Source organism: Mauremys reevesii, linkage group 15 (genome assembly GCF_016161935.1).
Source record: "Mauremys reevesii isolate NIE-2019 linkage group 15, ASM1616193v1, whole genome shotgun sequence".
NCBI classification, from domain to species: domain Eukaryota; kingdom Metazoa; phylum Chordata; order Testudines; family Geoemydidae; genus Mauremys; species Mauremys reevesii.
The window spans coordinates 23,291,338-23,311,624 of NC_052637.1; the positions used below are offsets into that span (position 1 = coordinate 23,291,338).

Consider the following 20,287-nt stretch of genomic DNA (forward strand, 5'->3'; position numbering starts at 1 on the left):
TTTAAAACAAATAAAAGGAAGTTCTTCACACAGCGCACAGTCAACCCGTGGAACTCCTTGCCCGAGGAGGTTGTGAAGGCTAGGACTATAACAGGGTTTAAAAGAGAACTAGATAAATCTATGGAGGTTAAGTCCATTAATGGCTATTAGCCAGGATGGGTAAGGAATGGTGTCCCTAGCCTCTGTTTTCCAGAGCATGGAGATGGATGGCAGGAGAGAGATCACTTGATCATTACCTGTTAGGTTCACTCCCTCTGGGATACCTGGCATTGGTCACTGTCGGTAGACAGAATACTGGGCTGGATGGACCTTTTGTCTGACCCAGTATGGCTGTTCTTATGTTCTTATGGCTCACCTTTCCCCTACAAGCTTCCTATTTTGTCATCTCATGAGATCTGACAGTTATAAAAGTGAGGCATAAAGATCAGTGGTGTTACTTCATGCCTTGCCTCTGGCTGAGAAACTTTTTTACATTTGAGTTCTGCTAAGATTTTCCCAGTATTTCCCTCTTTCCAAGGCCCCATACCGGACCAGCCTGTCTCCCATCAGGTTTCCCATCAGACTCCAGTCTTTCCCAGGGACTGAGTTTGCTGCCTCTGTGGAAATCCTGACCCCCCGCACCAAGCTCAAAATTCTTACTTAGCTGTCCATCTTTGCAATGCCTTTGTGTATTGCCTGGATCAAGATTTAGAGTATTTGATTGTAAAGGGGAACTGGGTCTCATCCAAAGTACTAAAACACTTGAAACTTGAGCCGCATTATCTGTCTTTGATGCAACAGCAAAGCCGGTCAACCTTTGTGCTGCTGTATGTGCCACATACCCAAGCTGTCTGCTGATTTCACCTGTAAATCACAATAAATTATCAGAGTGATTATTACATTCAATTCCCATGATCTGCAGCGTGGTCTTTGTCACTTTTATAATGTGTTTATTATTTTACTTTCTTCTTTGCACTTTTATTCTCTTGCTGTATAAAATTCAAAACAATGAAAGGAAAAAGATCATAAAGCAGTGAGGGCTGGGTGGCTCAAAGGCTTGGTAATGGGATATAAAGAGATCTTTCATCTACCTAAGGTACTTATATGGCCTCCCCCATTACTATAGTATCTGAGCACTTCACAGTCTTTTAATGTATTTATCCACACTACAACTCTGGGAGATAGGGCAGTGCTATTATCCCCATTGTACAGATGAAGAACAGAGAGGCTAAGGCACTTGCCCAAGGTCACACTGGAAGTATGTGGCACAGCAGGGAATTGAAATCAACGCTCTCAAGTTCTAGGCTAGTGCCCTAACCACTCGATTATCCTTCATCTCTGTTGTGCTGTTACTTGACTACAGCTCAGGTCAGCAGAGCCAGAACTTTGCTGCTTCTTGGTGACCTATGTGAAATGAGATAGTGGATCTCGCTTCATTCTCCAGGGGACAGATAATCACATCACAAATATACTACCAGCACAACTGTCATTCTGTAATCCCCTTACTGACAGCCTTAACAGAGAAGCCTAGAATTAAAAGGGTCATTGGAGACTGAACTCAGCTGAGTTGTTCCTTCTACGTTAGGGTGGACACATCTTAGGTTACCTATTTTTATCTAACAGGATTTCAAACATGTATAATAGGCCAAATTCACTACAGTGTAACTCCAAAGAATACCATGGATTTACATCAGGGATGAATTTAGCCTAATCAATTTATTTTAATGTTCCATTATTATATATACTGATGGAGAGCTCTGGAAATATGCACATATTCCCTTGTACATTTCAATGCCCCAACATTTAAACATATGAATGAGCGGCACCCCAGATATATACATGTGATGAATTGGGAGTTCTGCACCTGTTTATTGCAAAGGCAGTTTGAGCAAGAAGGCTCTTTTCCATTTTCTTTATATACTTTAAATTTATTTTTATAATTAAAATAAACAAGAAAATTCAGGCAAACTTTGACATTAATTGACATTCAGGTTGGGAATTTAAACACAAATTGAGAATTCCCATTGCAACTGCAACTCAGTCACTTTATACATTTAAGTCAGGTCATGAATCTGACAGCCCACCGCATAATGCAAAATGCTGTATGCACAGGTGAGAAAATAAGTGTCTCTGTGGGAACAACAACTTTGCATTTCCTGACTTTTATGCCTGTAAAAGTTCAACAATAATGCTGTATTGATGAGATTCATTAGTGCGAAGGTATTTACACTACACTGATTTGCTTTTTAAATGGTACCCTTCCACACGTACAGCAGGACATGTTTATTATCCATATCTGAGGGAGGTACATATCTGTGATCCCTGTTTATCATACTGATCATAATTCTCTCACTGTTATTTTGTGCTTCCGACATCTGCTTGTTACAGCCAGCTGTAGCCTCTTGTCTTTTACTTAGATTGTAAGCAATTTGGGTCTGGGGCAGTCTTTTTGTTATGTCTGTACAGTGCCTAGCGCAATAGGATCCCATCCCTGGTGGAGGCCTCAGTGTGTTTCCACAATACAAATAAATGATACCATCCTTATAACAAACACACAGCAAAAGGATTTAGAAGACAAAACTAATTCCCCAGGTGGGTTGCACAGATTCCTCATGAGAAAGCTTTCCTTTCATTGTACCAGGTAGACCTGCCATATGAAAGTAGGACAAGTACACCAGCACTCTTAAAAAGTAGAACGTTTGGCTGCCCTGTCTTAGAAGAGGCAAAAAGTGGTGGCTTTGCTGAAAAGTAGGCCAATCCTACTAACCGTAGAGTCTCTGCTTACTGTATCAGTGGGATAATCAAATGGGAAATAAAATGAGGGCATAACTGGATAATTCCAGTCATTTTCATTTACAAACATTAGTTTTGCTTGACAATGAGAAAAAAAAAGCGCCAAGGAAACATACTCTTGACTCTAAACCACACAGATCAGCAAACCTGCTGGCAACTTTCAGAACTCCTGAGTGACACTATGGGTGAATTGGTTAGCAGCAGCTATATAAATATTTGATCCTAGCATTACTCTTTCAGAAGAAATCTAAAAATACAGAAAAATAAGCAGCATGTACACATTTCTCCATTTAGAGCTTGATTGCCATGTATCTCCAAAAACCAGAGAAAGAGAGCAGCAGAGCCTCAAGTTGGCTCCTGTCACAGCAACACCAGCAGCAGGCAACAGGGAACCAGGAGTGCTTTTCCTCAATGCCTTCTGGCACTAGAGCCAACTTGCAACATTCTGACTGGTCTGTGTCCCCTATTGCCCTCTGCTATGAGGCCTAATCAGGTATTTGATTGTCTAGCTCTCCAGTGCTGTAGAGTTTAGGCCAACTAGCTATTTAGACTGATCCTGACCTGGTTACATTGGAATCAACCACTGGCATCTTCCAGCATATTCGGCACACAGGATGCACCCTGGTGTGGGTCATCTCCAGGCAGGGTGCATCCCAGGGGGAAGGAGGGGGATGCTGGGACCCCTGCAGACAGGGCACACCCTGGCGTGGGGATGCCCGGTCCCTCCACATGGGGTGCACCCTGGAGCGGGGTTGGGGGACGCCAGGTCCCTCCAGGAGGGCACACCCTTGGGTGGGGATCTGGGTCACCCCGGAGTGCGGGAGGGGATGCCTGGTCCCTCCAGGTGGGGTGCACCCTGGAGTGGGGTTGGGGGACGCCAGGTCCCTCCAGGAGGGCACACCCTCGGGGGGATGCTGGGTCACCCCAGGGTGCAGGAGGGGAAGCCTGGTCCCTCCAAGCAGGGTTGCAGCCCTGGGAGCCTGCTGGTCTCTGGGGACTGCACCCTGGATGCCCAGGTTGTGTCCATGGGGGATTAGGTTCACTGTAGGGTCATGACCTCTGCCCTCCTGCATCCCCCCCCCCCGCTCCTCTCCTCTGGGCCCAGACTGTGGCTCTGCGCATGTGCAGCCTTCGGCGCGGGGGAGGTTGGTGCGCAGGCGCGGTTTCCATAGCGCCGCGTGTACACAGCCGCCGGCAGACGGGAGTGGGCGGCAGCGCCATGGCGGGGGAGCCGGGACCCCAGAGTGACGCGCTGGGCGAGCTGGAGCTGCAGGCGGTGATTGGCTTCAACGGTACCGCGCCGGGCTCCGCCGCGGCCGCTGTGGGGTGACCCTGGTGCCAGGGCGTCTCCGTGGGGGTTGGGTTGGGGGCTTGAAGGGATCTAGTGTGGGGGGGGTGTTGGGGAGGGCTGTATTGGGGGCTGGGTTGGGGGTCCTGAAGGGGGCTGGGCTGGGCTGGGGTTGGGAGCTGGGGTTGGGGAGGGTGTATTGGGGGCTGGGTTGGGGTCCTGAAGGGGCTGGGCTGGGGATTGGGGGCTGTATTGGGGCTGGGCTGGGCTGGGGGTTGGGGAGGGTGTATTGGGGGCTGGGTTGGGGTCCTGATGGGGGCTGGGTGGGGAGGGTGTATTGGGGCTGGGTTGGGGTCCTGATGGGGGCTGGGGTTGGGGAGGGTGTATTGGGGGCTGGGTTGGGGTCCTCTGGGCTGGGGTTGGGGAGGGCTGTATTGGGGCTGGGTTGGGGGTCCTGAAGGGGCTGGGCTGGGCTGGGTTGGGGGTCCTGATGGGGTTGGGGAGGGCTGTATTGGGGCTGGGTTGGGGGTTCTGAAGGGGGCTGGGCTGGGAAGATCTAGTGGGAGGGCTGTATAGGGGCTGGGTTGGGGGCCTGATGGAGGTTTTGGGGGTGGGGATCTAGTGGGAAGGGCTGTATTGGGGGGTGGGTTGGGGGCCCAGATGGGGGGGCCCTGGTGGAGGTTGGGGGGAGGGATCTAGTGGGTTTGGTGATGGGCAGGGTTGGGGGACCTGACCTCATCTCATGATCTATTTCAATCTCTGATAAAAGGCCCCTCCCCCATCCCTGGGGAGGGATGATCTGCCTCTGTGGGACCAGTGTGTTTGAGGGCTAACTTGGGGTCTCATGCAAACCCTGTTGCTCCCCTCCTGCCAGGCCCTCTCTCTGGGCCCTGCCACTCATTTTAACTTACTAAAAACATCTCTGCCTGGCAGAATTGCCTGCAGAGCAATAAAGTCACCCTCTCCCCATCCGGCCTCACCTCGCCCACCCACTCCAGCCTCTCAGTCTGTCACCCACATTGGCCTGTTTTGGTTTTTTTTGTCATCAGTCTTTGTATTGGGTCTCGATTTTGTAACCTCAAGGCAGGGGTGCATCTCTTGCACCTGTCAGCACAGTGGCACACCTGCCTGCTATGCTACATCAACAATAACATGTGGACTAGGGTGTGATCCCAGTGAAGTTTATGTTGGTTTCCAGAGGGATGGCCTTAGTTTTGAAATCCTGAGATCCAGAGGTTCAAATCTAGTTCTTGGCCGTGCCTGTGTTCTGCATGGGCCTGAGGTGGATGCAACAGAATTCATGCACTTTACTGTGCATTTCTTGTTGAGAATTTTAAAACTAAGCTTCCATGTGTGTGCTCTGCATGGATGTTAAAATCCCAAAGCATTTATCATAAGAGTAGGGGGGTTGCCCTAGCTTCTTGTCCAAAACCTTCTCTCCCAACATTGTTGCACAGTGTGCCAGTTATCTTCTAGGCTGCCCTGCTCTGTGCCTCAGAGGTGGATGCACTTTGATACTGGTGAAGGGATATTACATTTCCAGAACTCCTTTCATAGACCTTTACAAACTATAGCTATTCAGGGATCCCTTTGCCGGCCCCAAAATGCATGTATCTACCTCAGATGCATGAAGAACACGGATAAGGCCAAGAATTGGATTTGAACTTTTGGCACCATGGATTTCAAGGAAGAGCAAAGGAGAGGGTTTGTGTGATGGAGCGAGAAACATGGGGAAATATTAAAAGGGAGTGAGAGTAGGAAAAGGGAGGTGATAATTGAATGTGGGAGAGGGAATAAATTAAGAAGAGAGGAAACAAAGGGTCGATGGAATTGATCAATTGATTGTACTTATCTGGCTCCCCTCATCAAAGCATCTGAGCACCTCACAATCTTTAATGTATTTATCCTACTGTGAGGCAGAGCAGTGCTATTATCCCCGTTTTGCAGATGGGAAACTGAGGCACAGACAGCCTAAGTGAGTTGCCCAGGGTCACAAGGAAATCTGACAGAGCAGGGAATTGGACCCAGGTCTCCCAAGTCCAAGGCTAGTGTCCTAACCACTGGGCCAGCCTTCCTCCCTCTGGGATGAGGATGAGACTGTGCTCATAGGTTATAAACCTGAGCTCTGGCAGCCATGCCACACATAGGAAAAAAATGTAGCAGGACCATTGATCATACTTCCCTGATTTAGAGGTTAAAGAATAACTCTCTTCTGAAAATTATTCTTTGGCCAAACGCAAGTTGTGTTTAGTCAGACATAAGTTATTGGGCTCAATACAGGGGTAATTGGGTGTAATTTAAGAGCATGTGATATGATGATATAATGGTCCCTTCTGGTCTTAAAATCTGTGAATCTCTGAATTCTCCCTCTTACTTTCTTTCTGTTGTAGGGCATATACCTTTTGGTCTGATCTGCCACCCTGATCGGGAGCACTTTATCTATCCTCTGGGATGTACCGTAATTATTCAAGGCCTGAACAATAACACACAAGCTTTCCTGCACGGCCACACTAACAATGTCTCCTGTGTTGCTGTGTCTCGGAGTGGATGTTACGTAGCTTCTGGACAGGTCACTTTCATGGGCTTCAAGGTGAGTAATATTTTTTAAATGATTATTTTAACCTTTGGGGGATTCGAATAATGACTTCGGGGTGAGTATCAAACTGAAATCTTCCTCCTCAGAGGACTGATCTTGTAGTCCGTAGTCTTGCATGTAGTTCTTTTTGTCTTAGTAGCACAAAGCCTGTGAGTAAAGGCTATAGCAGCAGGCCCTGTTATTTTTAACAACATCAGTATAGGGTAACTGATTCAGAGCTGAGCTTTTGGCAGTGGGAGTTCTTGTTTTTTAAACAATAATTGAAGCTTTTGTTCTGAGGGGGAAAATGCTAGAAGAGGAAAAGCCTTTCAGGGGACTGGGAGGCATGTACTCTTAGATCTCCCTCTGAATTGCTATGTGACCTTAAGCAAGTCACTTAGAGTAAAATTTTCCAAAATGCCTAAGTCCCATTTTCAAAAGTTAGTTAGGTGCCCACGTCCCATTAGGCTGCTAAATGTATCAATCACTTTTGAAAATGTGACTTGGGCTCCAGAGTCACTTAGATGCTTTTGAGAATCCCACTGGGTGCATAACGGCATGTTTAGACACCTAAGGTCTTTGAAAATCTGGCCCTTCTTTGCCTTCTTCACGGGAATGAATGAATGACTCTGTGTAGGGCACCCTAAGATCCTTGTACGAAAGGGGCAGTAGCACCTTGCAGTATTTTAAAATGTCCAGTTTTGGACCTCTCAATCTTGTACGTTGTCCCTCGTTGTCCTCTTGGCCCTGATGTTACTTGGACTCTAAAATGAAACACAATCTTAAACTTGGAAGTCCTTCTTTTCTTTTGGGATGTCTCTTAGACCAGATCTACACAGTTAGTTTCACCAGCATCATGATGTCAGTCAAGGGTATGAAAAGGTGAGTGCCGCCCAATATAGCTGGGCTGACAGAAGCATCTAGTATAGGTGGTGCTATCCCAGCAAAGCTGCCCTTTTGCCAGTATAGTTTATTTTGCTCATGGGGGGTGGCTTTACTATAGTGGTACAAAGGGCAGCTTTGCTGGTATAATATGCCGCTGTTCCTATACTGGTAAAGCACTCCTAGTGTAGACATGGCCTTAGTGTGGCTAAGCTGAAGAGTATTCATACAAATGGAGTCCTGGGCTGGAAAGAAGTCTAACTTGGAAGCACCTTTTGCACCTAAGAACCTGAGGAAATTCTAACTAATGTTCTTTGGGCCCCAGGCAGATATAATTTTGTGGGACTACAAGAAGAGAGAGCTGCTTGCTCGGCTGTCACTTCACAAGGGGAAAATTGAAAAACTGGCGTTCTCTCCAAATGAACTTTACTTGGTGTCACTGGGAGGCCAGGACGATGGCAGGTAACAAGATTAAATTTTGAATCTCTCTCCTCCCCCATCAGAGAAGTCACATAAGCAGAGGGCCAGGTTAAAAGGAAATTTCCCGTGTCCGAGGACCAAATAAATGAAGGCAAAAGTGCTGCTGGCAGCTTCCTCTCTTGCTATTGTGAGTTTGATTCCCAGCACAGCCCTCAGTGCAGAGGGGAGTCGAAGCTGCTATACTGTGCACCTTCTCTCATGTACAGCATAATTCACACTCATTTAGATGCAGGCCCTGACACATCAGCTCTGAATCTTATTACTGCCTGAGTTTTAGGGAATCTGTTTGGCTTAACGTATGGACATGAAGAAGGTATAAATTACATCAACGTAGGTTCACCTTTGAATTTGGCCAAGAGAGACTGTCAGGAGCACACTCACCTTCTCGTCCCTCATGACAGAATTATTTGCCAGTCACATTCCCATGCAATGAGAGGGGCTGGCAGCTGTGGGTTTCTCTGCACATGGCTTCTATCCTTGTCAGTCATTGGATGGGGCCTATACACCCAGTCATAAATGCAGGGAAGAACATTCGTGCCTTTAATGATGAGGTTCTCTGCAGAGCTATGCAATGGATTGAAAGCATAGATCTTCTCATGGGAGTTGTATGTCTAAAACTGTACATCTCTCTGCAGATACCCCCTCATTGAGTTCTGCCCTGGGCTGTGTTACATCCCATGTAGTTTTTATTTGAAATATGCTGTTTATGCTGTATGGTAAACTGAGCACACAAATAACAGAGGGAGACTTGAATACACGCAGGACAATATATAATATTTTTAAATTGAGAAGAGATGAAAGTGAAGTAATACTATTGTAGCACAGATGAGAAAAAGACGTAGGGCCCAATCCTACAAACACTTCTTATTGTGTGCAGTGCTTACTACCAGGAGCAGCCCCTTTGACTTCAATCAGGACTACTGCCCTTGGTGCTTACTGAGTGTTTGTGTGGTTGGGCCTTATTTCAGGCAAGTTCTGTGTGGCTCTGAAACTGTAGCTGATTCCTGACTTGATTGGCTCTTCTGCTCCACTCCTGGCCAGTTGAAAGCCAAAGATGTGAAATGGTATGGTGTCTTTATGGAGGGCATCACAGTTTCAGGGTAACTGCACCTGTGTTTCCCCCTCCGTGGTCCCTTGAGGGCACCCTCTTAAAGGTTTCCAGCTTTCAGCCATCACCTCTCCTAGGCAGAGACCCATGTTTCACTCCCTTCTGACCAAGGATTTTAAGGCTGCACATCTTCATGATTTATACTGTCATATCACCAACAAGCCAGACTGCCTAAAAGACCAGCGCCTGCGTTTTGCCTGCTCTCCGAGGGCTCTGACTAGTGTATGGCCAGCAGTTACAAGCTACAACACAGCTCCTTCTTAGCAGTTACCTTTATTCTTAAGGTGAAAGCATTACAGAGAAAACAGATTAAAACAATAAAAGAAACTGCACACATGCAAAAAAGCTTATCAGCGGTCACCTCAGCTCCAACCTAGAGGCTTCGGCAGGTTTTAATCCTTCAACACCCACAACTGGGTTTTCCCCATGATTACGAGTTCATTTGTCTTCAAACCAGAATGCTGGCCTTGAGTCAGTTTAAGCTTGGTCTGTTTATCCAAAAGTCCTTTCTTTGTATGTTGGTCTCTGGAGAATCTAGTTTGAACCAGAATATGCGAGCATCCCCAGGAGGTGGTACCTGTCTGGAGGTGTTATAACCTGAGTGATTTGCCTTAATCTTCCCCTGCTGTTTACTGTTTTCACTTCCTGGAGGAGCTGTGGTAACCCTCCCTCTGTGGTGTTCATACAGTGCCTGGCCGACAGTGATACTTAACCCATTCATACAGTTAATACAATGTGGTCTCCAAAAGATATTGCAGGAAGTTGTCCTATCTGTCACAATGGGGACAGGATGAGATCCATCAGATCAATTTCTACTGATGACCTAAGACATATTAAAATCTTGGCCAACAGGGGTTAAAAGGCTAGTGCACAAACCCACTAAGCTGCTTTATGAACAAGGGACGTGAATTGCAATTCTATATTTATATGCACAAAAAGTGTGGGTGAAAGTTTTCTCTGCAAAGTGGCCCCAAGCTTGGATTCATCTAGCAACATGTTTGGGAAGATAGCTTCACTCTATTGATTGGTGACATTTTCTTATGATTTAAACAAGTTGAAACTTTTTTTTTAAACGCTTCTTTCCCTGCAGCGTGGTTGTATGGAGCATAGCTAAGAGAGATGCCATCTGCGGCAGCCCGGCTTCAGCCCGTAGTGCTGGAAATGCTACCGTCCTGGCGTTCTCCAGCTGCAGAGACGAGGCGTTCATTAGTGCTGGAAAGTAAGGAGGTCTTGTCTAGCCGACAGTACAGAACTGTTAAGGGGGGGGGAACCCACAAAGCTATTTCCTTCTACAAAGACTGTTTACCTAGATGGAAGGAAAGTTAAGCAATGTGGAGTGTAACGTTTTTTCCTATCACTGTCAAGGGGCCTATGAATATCCATCAGCTTGTCCCTTACAGGCATTTCTGCTTGTTCCACACAAAGAGTGTTTTCAAAGCAGTGCACAGGGAACTGCGTGCATCAGTTCTGTTACTGATGGCAAGGGTTTGTATTCAGCACTCCCCATGCAGCAGTTAAAATATTTGCGTCCTAATGTTTACCCGAGAAGAGCAGTTGATAAATGGCTCTGCACAATGGCATGTTAACTCAGGAGCAGTGACAGCTCAGAGATTGCTGGATTTTTTTTCTTTACTGCATATCACAGCCAGTGAGGGTATCACCCCGTACGGTATAAGAGAGCTCTTTGATGCAAAACAGTCATATTTCCACATTTAAATATATTATTACTTGTATATGGCTTGCTTTTTAAAGATGCTGGGGCTCTGCAGCTGCCATTTAAATCAATGGGAATTGTGGGTGCTTCTGAAAATGATGGCAATGGCACTCCAAGTGTGCTAGACAGAACATAGGAAAGAAAAGGTCCCTGCTTGACGCTCTCTAAGCTTAGATTTAGACATAGCGCTGCAAGTGATAACCAATGAAGGCAGATAGAGGAGATGATGGACTTGCTTGTCAATCTGTCCACACATCTTGTTGGTTCTGATGGGCTTTTCAGTTAGAAATTAGAGTGGGTTTTTTTAAATGTAGTGAGCACTAAATGCTCAGGGATCAAAGCGTGCGAGATGAGGGGGAAATAGTACAGGAGTGGAGTGACATGAAGGGACTTGAGTATAGTGGTCGGATGAGGGGTAGGGAAGGGAAGAGGTGAGAAAAAGCTGCAATTCCTTTTCAGTGGCACTGTGCTGTTTTATCATTGTAAATACTTCCAGCTCTGGTTCTGCAGCCCCATCCAGCTCTCCGGTTGTACTCTCCACGAGGAGGTCGAAACAGAGAAGCAAACTGCTCACTGTGACATATCCGTAGGCCCTTGTGCTCTCTGCTTGTTACATTGTCTTGGTGATAGAACAGTTTTGATTCACATCCTCATTTTTCTTCAGTTATGTAGTGGTCTTGTGATCTGATCATAAGATAGTTCATTGACTCCTAGGCCAGAAGGGTCCACTGTGATCATCTGGTCTGACCTACTGTATAACGCAGGCCCCCTCCCCCCAATTCCTAGAGCAATATCTTTTAGAAAAACATCCAGTCTTGATTTAAAAATTGCCAGTGATGGAGAATCCACCACAACCCTTGGTAAATTGTTCCAGTAGTTAATTACCTTCCCTATTAAAAATGTACACTTTATTTCCAGTCTGAATTTGTCTAGCTTCAACTTCCAGCCATTGAATTGTACTCTACTAGCTTGAAAGCCCATTGTCAAATATTTGTTCCCCATGTAGATTCTTATAGACTGTAATCCTATCACCCCTTAACCATCTCTTTGTTAAGCTAAATCGATTGAGTTCCTGGAGTCTATCACTATAAGGCATGTTTTCTAATCCTTTAATCATTCTCATAGCTCTTCTCTGAACCCTCTCCAATTTATCAACAATCTTTTTGATTTCTGGACACTAGAACAGGAGACAGTTTTCCAGCAGCGGTTGCACTAGTGCCAAACACAGAGATAAAATAACTTCTCTGCTTCTACTCAAGAGTCCCCTCTTTATGCATCCCAGGATCACAATAGCCCTTTTGGCCACAGGTTTGCACTGCAAGCTCCTGTTCATCTGATTATTCACCACCCTGCCCAAATCTTTTTCAGAGTCCCTGCTTCCCTGTAGGTATGGCCTCCGTTCTTTGTTCCTAGGTGTATAAGTAACCCACATACCTTCTGGGTGTGGTGTTCTGTCCCATCTAGTGCAGGGGTTCTCAAACTGGGGGTTGGGACCCCTTAGGGGGTTGCAAGGTTATTACATTGGGGGTCGCGAGCTGCCAGCCTCCACCCCAAACCCCTGTTCGCCTCCAGCATTTATAGTGGTGTTAAATATATTAAAAAGTGTTTTTATATTAAAAAGTGTTCTATGTGAAAGGGGTCACCAGTCCAAAAGTTTGAGAACCACTGATCTAGTGGCACCGAGGCCACTTAGCGAGATAAAATGAGTCTGCTCTACAGCCTTATCTAACAGGCTGTTGGCTTTTAGCTCATGCTGTAGAGGCTCATCCACTAAGCTCCAGAGGTCACAGGTTCAATTCTGCCTGCTGACGACTGGGGTCTGTCAGCATTACATATACATTTACATGTAACCATATTAAAACACACATTGGTGGTTTGTGCCCAGCTTACCAAGCAATCTAGATTGCTCAGTGTAAGTGACCTATCCTCTTCTTTATTTACCACTGCCCCAATTTTTGTGTCATCTGCAAACTTGATCAGTGGTGATCTTAAGTTTTCTTCCAGGTCATTGATAAAAATGTTAAATAGTGTAGGGCCAGGAACCAATTCCTGTGGGACCCCACTGCAAACAGACTTGCTCGATGATGATTCCCCATAGAAGGAATGATGCAGGAGTCCTGTGCAAAAAATAGTATGTTCACATGTAATTAAAGACCGTATCATAATGCATCAGCACAAGAGGACTGAATTAAGGTTCCTGGGCATCTTTCATTCTGGCATTTCCTAACTTTTGAGTGTTTGAGTTTTCAACTTGAATGTTCCTTTTAATATAGTTTTTTATGGGTAATAAATAATATGGTGGCTCCTGTGTTGCTAGTGAAGTTACAGTACTAGAAAATAGTCTTGGATGCCCTGGACGTTCCCTTTTTCTGTTCTTCTCAGAAATAACCTGAGCCATCAGGGCCCCACAGTGCATGTCTCTCTGAGTAATGGCAGGTGTCTAGGTCATTACATGCTCCCCAAGAGCATAGTTTATACTTCTACCAGATAAGTCAACATGGGTGTAAGTGGTGCAGTAGAAGTTACCAAAAACCTACCTTATAAAAAGGAGAGGTTCCTTTTTTGCCTCTCTAAAATTGTACTTTTTTCCTTTCTATATTAAGAAGATGAGGGATCCCAGACAGAACATACTAAATGTCCTTTTTGAACACTGCTGTTTTAGGTCTCAGAGACTCCTGCATATATAAATTTGATTAGGATGTGTGTTCTTTTGCTACAGTGGGACTATTCGAGTGTGGGAACTAGATCTACCAAATCGAAAAATCCGGCCAACAGAATGCCAAACAGGGCCACTGAAAAGAGTAATCACGTGTATTATGGTAAGTATTCTTCTGTGGAAACTATATAGCTAAGCAGACTTATGGGTGATCAAGACCATTTGTAATAATGTAGCAGGCTGTGTCCTGTAGCATTTGTCTCTTGGGAATCCCTTTTCTGCTTATGAATGTTAACGAGATTTAGTTAGGAAAATGTCTTGACTTTCAACAGAGCTCTGGAACATTTTGTGTGTGTTTGAACATAAACTTTACCCATATCATCCCAAATAAAATCAGGGCAATATGCTGAAGTAAAGCCACTCATACACCACAATCATGGGCATGGAATAAATGTCTACAATAACCTGATCCTGATCTCCTTATTTAAACCTTCCCTCAGGTGGCAGAAGATGATAGTTACTTCTATGTTGGCACTTCCAGTGGTGATATCCTGAAACTGAATATGAAAAGCAAACTAATGAGTGACTATGGACCTGTGAAAGAGAAGTTCAGCCTGGTGAGTGGCATCCCTCTGGGGTTGTTTCTAAGTAACTTTTGCTAACCACAACTTCTCATGTAGCTTTTCTCCGGCCTCCCATTCTCCTCCTCCCTCTGTTAGTAACTGACATGGGGGCATTTTTCCCTCCTTCTAAGAGAAGCTCCCTGAAGCCAATTCAGAAACTAATCCCAGTTCTGTGCCATTAGTTCCTTTTGAATGGTGTAGTTGACCCTGAGCCCCAAGACTGAGTTCACTGGCTCAGCTTTGTTCAGCTTCATCTGGCTCAGCATCTGCTCTCTCCCTGTGTATTCCAGAAGCTGGGTTTTATCCATAGCGCTTGTACCATCATGCAGATTCTCTTATCAGTTTCAATATAAGATGATGGTATTATAAAGATGGAGCAAGGTCAGATGCTCTTGATTTTGCCATTGCAGATTAAAGGAGTTCCATTTCACAAAGAAAGAAGAAGTCAGTTTTGGCAGATATTTCCTCCTCTGTGCTTAGCTCACATGTACTTCCTTTAACCAAGGACTACAGTAATATTGGATAGGACCTAAGAAGTAGAGATAACCAGGTTACATAACAATTGCTGAATAGGTTGGATGTTGGGCAGTGTTTGACATCTGAACTCAACCAAATAATTTTCAGTGGGAATGCATCTTCAGCACACTTCCCCTGATACGATCTTAGCAGCAGCACTCTGCCTGTCCTGCTAACTGGCAAAATTGGGGGAAAGAGAGGAAAATAACTCTTCCACAAGCATGGTGTCCCCATCCCCACACCTCTCCCCGGGCCTAATAGGGAAAAGGAGAGACTATATCCCTTGTCCTCATCAGATAGAACAAGCACATTCTTTTATCCACCCAGTTTCTAGCAACCTCCCGAAAGTGGAGGTAGAAGACCATCTTTCTCTGCCCTCAGAAATCGGCTCCAGATTAGTGTGTGGTGGGAGGAGACTCCAGGGATAATGGGGAGGAACTATTCTGGAGAAGAGTGCTGTAGAAAATGTCTATCAGTAAATGGTGAAATGGGAACAGAGGCTGGCTTAAATCTTCTCCACTCACTTCCATTGCCAGGATGGGGCAGGACTCTGTTGGGGGTGGGTATGATGGAACAGGGCTAGTAGTGCTGCCTACTATTGAGGTTGCCCAACATTTCCCAGCATAAAACCTTGGTTTCAGTGACTTATAATTTGCCAAGCTTTAACCATTTGGGCTGAAATTTTCCCTGCTGCATTTCATCTGCCTCACATTGAATTTTTTTTGGAAAATTTCAGCCAAAATGGTTCAGCTGTTTCCAGGAACAAAGCTGTGGGAAACTGTTATTTTTGCCCAGGTTAAAAAATTCTAGTGCCTTTTTTTTTTTTTCAAATGCTCTAGCGCCCCCATGCTATGAAGCAGGTACCTGACATTTGCCAGGTGTGTGACCTTTGTATCAGGGATTTGCCTTTTGCTGTTCCCATGAAAATCTGCCCAAATTTGTCCAATTTATAAGCCTTTGAAAAATCACACTTCCCACATGCTCAGTAGAGATTTGCTAGATCTTAACAGCTAAAATCTTGGAAGATTCCATCCTCACTGAGCACGTTTGAGCTTCCCACAGCTCCCAGTGCTGACTGGAGTGCACATGCACCATTCCTACGGAGCAACTGAGCATGCTCCAGCCCAGGACAACAGGGGCTCCCAGGGACTTTCCATGTAATGGCTGCTCCCTGTTTCTGCAGGATGGGGTGGGGCTGCACATTGGACCTGAGAGCAGGAGCCTGGCTCTTCTGTGCTGTCAGTGTACTTGGGGCAGTATAAACGGTGTGCCACCACGCACAGTGCTGCCTAGTGGTCAGGCAGGGGTTTCTAGCTCCCCCCTCCTGCACTGGGGAAGTAGGGGCTGGGCCTTTGAATAATCATGGTCTGCTCCCATAGGCCTCTCATCTTAGGTGAAGGCCCCTGGTGTTGTGCTATTTGCTGGGTGGGGGTAGGGGAGTCAAGATCCACCCACTCCACCAAGCTCCAGTCCAGGGCCCAGCAGTGGGTGACTATAATCAACCTCTTGGGGTATCAGACCACAGCACTCCCTGGAGCACTTCCTACCCCAGCCCCCACTGATTGTCCCAGGGTGAAGCCCTTCTCTTGAGTCTCTGACCTGCACACCCGGTCACTGTGCTCTTTTGTAGGTTCTCCTGTGGGCTGTGTAGTGCGGTCACAGGCGAGGTGCCTCTGGGGCAGTACTTCGACTCTCAGAGCTCAGGGCGACCATCTGCTCCCCTCCACGGCCTGTCTCCTTCTGAGCTGCTCTTCTCCGTTTTTAAAGTCCTGCCTGCAGCTTGTGCAGGCCCTGTAGGTGCGGCTGCCTGGGCCCAGAGTTGCTCTTTAAGCCCTTGCTGTGCTCTCCAATGTGGGGTTTGTAAATCCCATCATAGGCAGGAACATTCTTTTTGTTCTGTGTGTGTACAGCACCTAGCACCATGGGTCCGGGTCCATGACTAGGGCTCCTAGGAACTCTGATAATACAGATAATAAGAGAAGACCCCGCTGCTGGCACCCAGGCAGTGTGGAGGAAGCCGACTGATTTGAATTCAGAGGGGACAAAAGCCAGAGGGAGAGAAAGGAATAGACTAGGAGGAGGAGTCTGGTGAGACAGGGTCTGGAGGGCGGGGGAGAGAAACTGACTAGGAGTTGAAGGAGGAGAAACTGTGACTGGCTGGGCAAAGAGGATGGGACTAGGACAGAGGTAGGCAAACTACAGCCCGCGGGCCACATTCGGCCCGCAGGACCGTCCTGCCCTGCCCTTGAGCTCCTGGCCAGGGAGGCTGCCCCCGGGCCCTCCCCTGCTGTCCTCCCTCCTCTGCAGCCTCAGCTCGCCGTGCTGCCAGCGCTCTGGACAGTGGGACTGCGAGCTCCTGCTGGGCAGCACAGCAGCATGGCTGGCTCCAGCCGGGCAGCGCGGCTGCCAGTCCTGCTGCTCTGAGCGGCATGGTAAGGGGATGGGGAGTGGGGGGGTTGGATAAGGGGCAGAGGTCCCGGGGGGCAGTCAGGGGACAGGGAGCAGGGGGCAGTTGGATGGGGCGGAGGTTCGGGGGGGGCGGTCAGGGGATGGGGAACTGGGGGGTTGGATAGGCATGGGAGTCCCAGGGGGGCTGTCAGGGGTGGGGATGTAGATAGGGATCAGGGCAGTCAGGGGACAGGGAGGCGGGGGGGTTGGATGGGGGTGGGGTCCCAGGAGGCGGTGGTCAGGGGACAAGGAGCAGGGGGGTTGGATGGGTCAGGTGTTCTGAGGGGGGCAGTCAGGGGGCAGGAAGTGGGAGGGGGCAGAGGCCAGGCTGTTTGGGGAGGCACAGCCTTCCTTACCCGGCCCTCCATACAGTTTCAGAACCCCGATGTGGCCCTCAGGCCAAAAAGTTTGCCCACCTCTGGACTAGAAGCTGGACAGAGACTGGGGCTTGGAGCCAATGACAGAAATAATATATGGAGATATACCTATCTCATAGAACTGGAAAGGACCCCGAAAGGTCATCGAGTCCAGCCCCCTGCCTTCACTAGCAGGACCAAGTACTGATTTTGCCCCAGATCCCTAAGTGGCCCCCTCAAGGATTGAACTCACAACCCTGGGTTTAGCAGGCCAATGCTCAAACCACTGAGGGGCAAGAGAGGGAGCCAATTGTCCGGGATGGAGAAACACTGAGATTGGATGAGGAGCTGGGGAATGGGAAAGGGACTGGTGGACCAGGGAGACTTGGACCAGAAGCCAGTGGGTGTGGAACAGGGGGTCAGGGCAGGAGAGACAGATCTGACAAGTAGCTGCAGTGCAAGGCAAGAATCGAGGCTAGTTGAACAAAGAGACTGGGACAAGCGTCTGGGGTGGGGGACGGAGACTGAGAGTGGATGAGGAACCTGGAGAGGGAACTGGGACTTTCTGGGCAAGGAGAAGGGGGACAAGGAGTTGGGGTATGAGGAGGGAGCTGGGCGTGGGAGAGTAGATCGAGGCTTTAACATTGAGCACCAAAGGAAAGACTAGAGCTGGCTGGGCAAGGAGACTGGGACGAGGAGACAGGTGGGGAAAAGGCAAAATGGGGAGAGGGATAGGTTAGAAGGGATGGGGCAGAAGATGCCAGGCTTTGGGGAAATGGGCAGAAGAGTGTGTGCCCACTAGAGAACACTCTTTTTCAAAGCTTGGAATGGAACCCAAGATTCCTGAGTCTCACTACTCCCTTCTGTCAGCAAATATCTATGAAACCCACTGGCAAAGTGCATGTCTCATCCCACTCTAGTGCTGGTCCATATAGAGGATGAGAACCTACTACTGCTATCAGTTACTGCTAAAGCAATCACTCACTTCAACTGCAGCTGTAAGTGTTCAGCACTTCTGCAAATCAGACCCCGGGGATTCAATTCAGGACCCAGAAAATGATGAACACACAATCAGTGACTACCACTGGTTTCAGAGACTTACCCAGCATCACATGGGGATTCCGTGGCAGACACAGGAAAATAATTAAATTCCCCAGGGCAGCATTCAAGTGCCTTAAACATGAAACCATCCTTTATCTTCCTGCAGCTTCCTGCTTCATTCATTACATGACTTTCAAGTTCTGCAACAAATGAGGCAGGGGTCCTTCAGACAACAGCCTGGTTTACTACACACCCTGATTCATCCCCAGAACAGGTCAATCCTGTGCAAAAATAGTCTGGATGGGGGATTTATGCTAAACATGAACATCAGTTGTTCTTGGATTCTCTTTATTCATATCTATAAAAGACTTCTTACTGCTTCTCAGCGTATGCCCAGTGGAGAGTGTAACATCGAAGGAATTCAAGCTCTTCCTTAAATCTCTTGCAGAAGTGTGAATATATTTCTCTGTTGTGTCAGAATCCCTGAAATTCAGCAAGCAGCAAGAGAAGGTATGCAGATGAAAGTATTATCTGCATCTGCACTACTGAGGCAGTGCTGTCCCTGAGGGAAGCAAACCTTGTGGTGAGAGAGAAAATGAGTGAGCAGCAAGGACTGTAACAAAAATCCAACAGCAAAACTGGCGGAGGAAGCCATTAGGGGAAAATTTTCCAAACTCTGCCTGACCTGCGTCTGCAGAATAGGTGTGTACAGCTGCTACATGCACAAACTCTGCATTTGCTTGTGCAGAATTGGAAGCTGCATGCACAGAACCTGCATATTTTGTGACTGCAATTTGGGTGCCAAGAGGTAACAGTTGAATTCTTTATGTGCAGTTTAGGTTTATTAAGTCTCCGTTTTGGTACCTGAAAGACAAAGTTGTTTAGTATTGTGTCTAGTAGGATGATAAAAGTAGTTATGGACAGGTGGCTAGGCAAGGCATTGTCTTGTGGTGATTCAAGTTCTGATCGTGGATTCTCTGGAACAATACACTTAGTCCATTCAGTTCAAGTAGCAATGGCCTGTATTTTTGGAGTTGTGGAAGCAGAGTTCTGGGACTGGCTCTAAAAGCATGTGGTCTGCTATGAAAAGGCAACTGCTTCTCCAGAGTAAAGGTTGCAGTTAGAGTTCCCCAGTAAAGCTGATCTTGACACCACCTTATAACAGCCCCCTTCTCAAAAAATAAAGTGAGAGAAGTCCTCATGCTTTGGGTTTTGTAGGGTTAAGTCTCACTGACAGCTAGATTCTCTACTGAATAAATTAAGTACTCTTTGCAATTATGATACATAAATGCCTTCTTTTCTAAATATGAGCTAAGTTACAAATATTGCTTTATATCCCTCTATCTTTATATCTATCTTTATACCCCTCTATCTCTCTATTTTTATATCCCTCTATCTGCCCAGTATGGACCATAGGTAGATTTTACAGTGGCTCATGTAAAATTTCATGGTCAGGAACAGTAAAATGTTCAAGAAATTATTATTTTAATTTTAGATTTGCTTCTCTGGCTTTGAAACTGTCAGAGAAAAGAGCTCTAATGGAGAGAGAATATAAACTATAGTCTGTCTTTTATCATTTTCCTGTGTGAGTTCATTCAAGAGCATAGTGATTGTCTGGTTTCACCCACGTAGTTGGTGGTGCATTTAGTGCACTGGATGAGGTACACCATATGTTTTGATAGGCATTTGTAGGATCCATGGATCTTGAAAAGTGTATTGTAGGGGGGTATTGGTCATTGTAGCAGTGGAGATTTGTCGGCAGATTTTGCTTTTGTTGTTCTGGCAGGGTCTGATGCTGCTTTGATTTGAGTTGGTGTGTTCTGGTCTG

General features: G+C 46.7%; 1 protein-coding gene across 1 annotated transcript in view; it reads left to right on the forward strand.

Moving 5' to 3' along the window:
* Positions 1-3,912: 3,912 nt before the first annotated feature.
* Positions 3,913-20,287, forward strand: part of CFAP52 (cilia and flagella associated protein 52) — a 30,145-nt gene continuing 13,770 nt past the window's right edge. Inside the window, exons 1-6 of the mRNA XM_039500250.1 lie at positions 3,913-4,064; positions 6,451-6,650; positions 7,843-7,979; positions 10,196-10,324; positions 13,539-13,638; positions 13,976-14,092. Of these exons, the coding sequence (XP_039356184.1) occupies positions 3,992-4,064; positions 6,451-6,650; positions 7,843-7,979; positions 10,196-10,324; positions 13,539-13,638; positions 13,976-14,092 (756 nt within the window). The 5' untranslated portion in view covers positions 3,913-3,991. The remainder of the gene's footprint in view (positions 4,065-6,450; positions 6,651-7,842; positions 7,980-10,195; positions 10,325-13,538; positions 13,639-13,975; positions 14,093-20,287) is intronic.